The sequence below is a fragment of the Manduca sexta genome, unplaced genomic scaffold (genome assembly GCF_014839805.1).
Source record: "Manduca sexta isolate Smith_Timp_Sample1 unplaced genomic scaffold, JHU_Msex_v1.0 HiC_scaffold_847, whole genome shotgun sequence".
Lineage (NCBI taxonomy): Eukaryota > Metazoa > Arthropoda > Insecta > Lepidoptera > Sphingidae > Manduca > Manduca sexta.
Window position 1 is genome coordinate 1 of NW_023595680.1, and position 1047 is coordinate 1047.

Consider the following 1047-nt stretch of genomic DNA (forward strand, 5'->3'; position numbering starts at 1 on the left):
AGTAAAATACAAGGAGCCGTATCAGGAAACCCAGTTACAAATAAACGAGATATAAATGTTAAAATTGCAGATATTCACCTCGATCAAGCAGAACAGTTCTTTGATACTGAACCTAAATATGATAGCGATAATGGTGATAACAATAACAGAGATTCCCCTGAATTTCTAGATAATGAGCCGAATTATATAGAAATGAATAATAACACAGATATTGTTGACTATTACATTGAAAATGAACAATTTAATGATATTAATTTGGACCCACATAATAATTCTTTGGACAATATTAATAATGACATATTATTTCCAGTTGGTAATAATGACGGCTCTGTAGATAATATCCAAAGCCATTTCGAACCAATGACTGTCAAAGCAGCAGATTTAACCGAAAAATATAGTCATGGGAAAAATATCATCGAAGAAAACAAACATACATTAATTTCAGAAGCAAGCTTAAATATAACTAACGATGATGAAGCAATGAATAACGCTTTTCTGGCAGATTCCAGTCTAATCAAAGAATTATCTTCCCAAAATTATGAACAGGGCGAAGAAATTTTAAATAATGTTGATTATAGCATTTGCAATGTAAAAAGTAACGATTCTCATTTACACAATAGATTATTCCAGAACCATGATTATAGTACGAGCGATCTCAACACTTCAAACTATACTGATAGGTCTTTAGATTCGCCATTTTTGAGAAAATCTACAGTTCTATCCATGTCCCAAACGGAAAACAGTAGCGGGGCTAAGTATTGGATCTCCTTTGACGATAAATTGACCAATGAGGAATGTCAGAAAATTCTCCGAAGGCACACAGATGTACCCGGATTTGTTACGGTAGATTTTAATTCAGACACTAATTTGAAGGCAAGGCGTTCAACAGTGTTGATCAATGATAATGAACCTTCCACTTCTAGTTATTATTCTGCAAAAACAGATTGTAACGATTTTGATAATAAATCTATAGATCAAGAAAACGTCGATCTAAAATACACAGATCTAAATTCAAAATCTCAAAACGAATTCGATTTTAAATTAGAA

At 32.2% G+C, this 1047-nt stretch overlaps 1 protein-coding gene across 1 annotated transcript; it reads left to right on the plus strand.

Annotated features, from left to right (window-relative positions):
• Positions 1 to 70: 70 nt before the first annotated feature.
• On the plus strand, positions 71 to 946 carry LOC119193649 (putative uncharacterized protein DDB_G0282499; the record flags this gene model as incomplete). The annotated part of the gene is made up of 1 exon (XM_037447282.1): positions 71 to 946. A coding segment is annotated over one exon (876 nt), but the record flags the coding sequence as incomplete, so codon positions are not given.
• Between the last annotated feature and the right edge of the window lie 101 nt (positions 947 to 1047).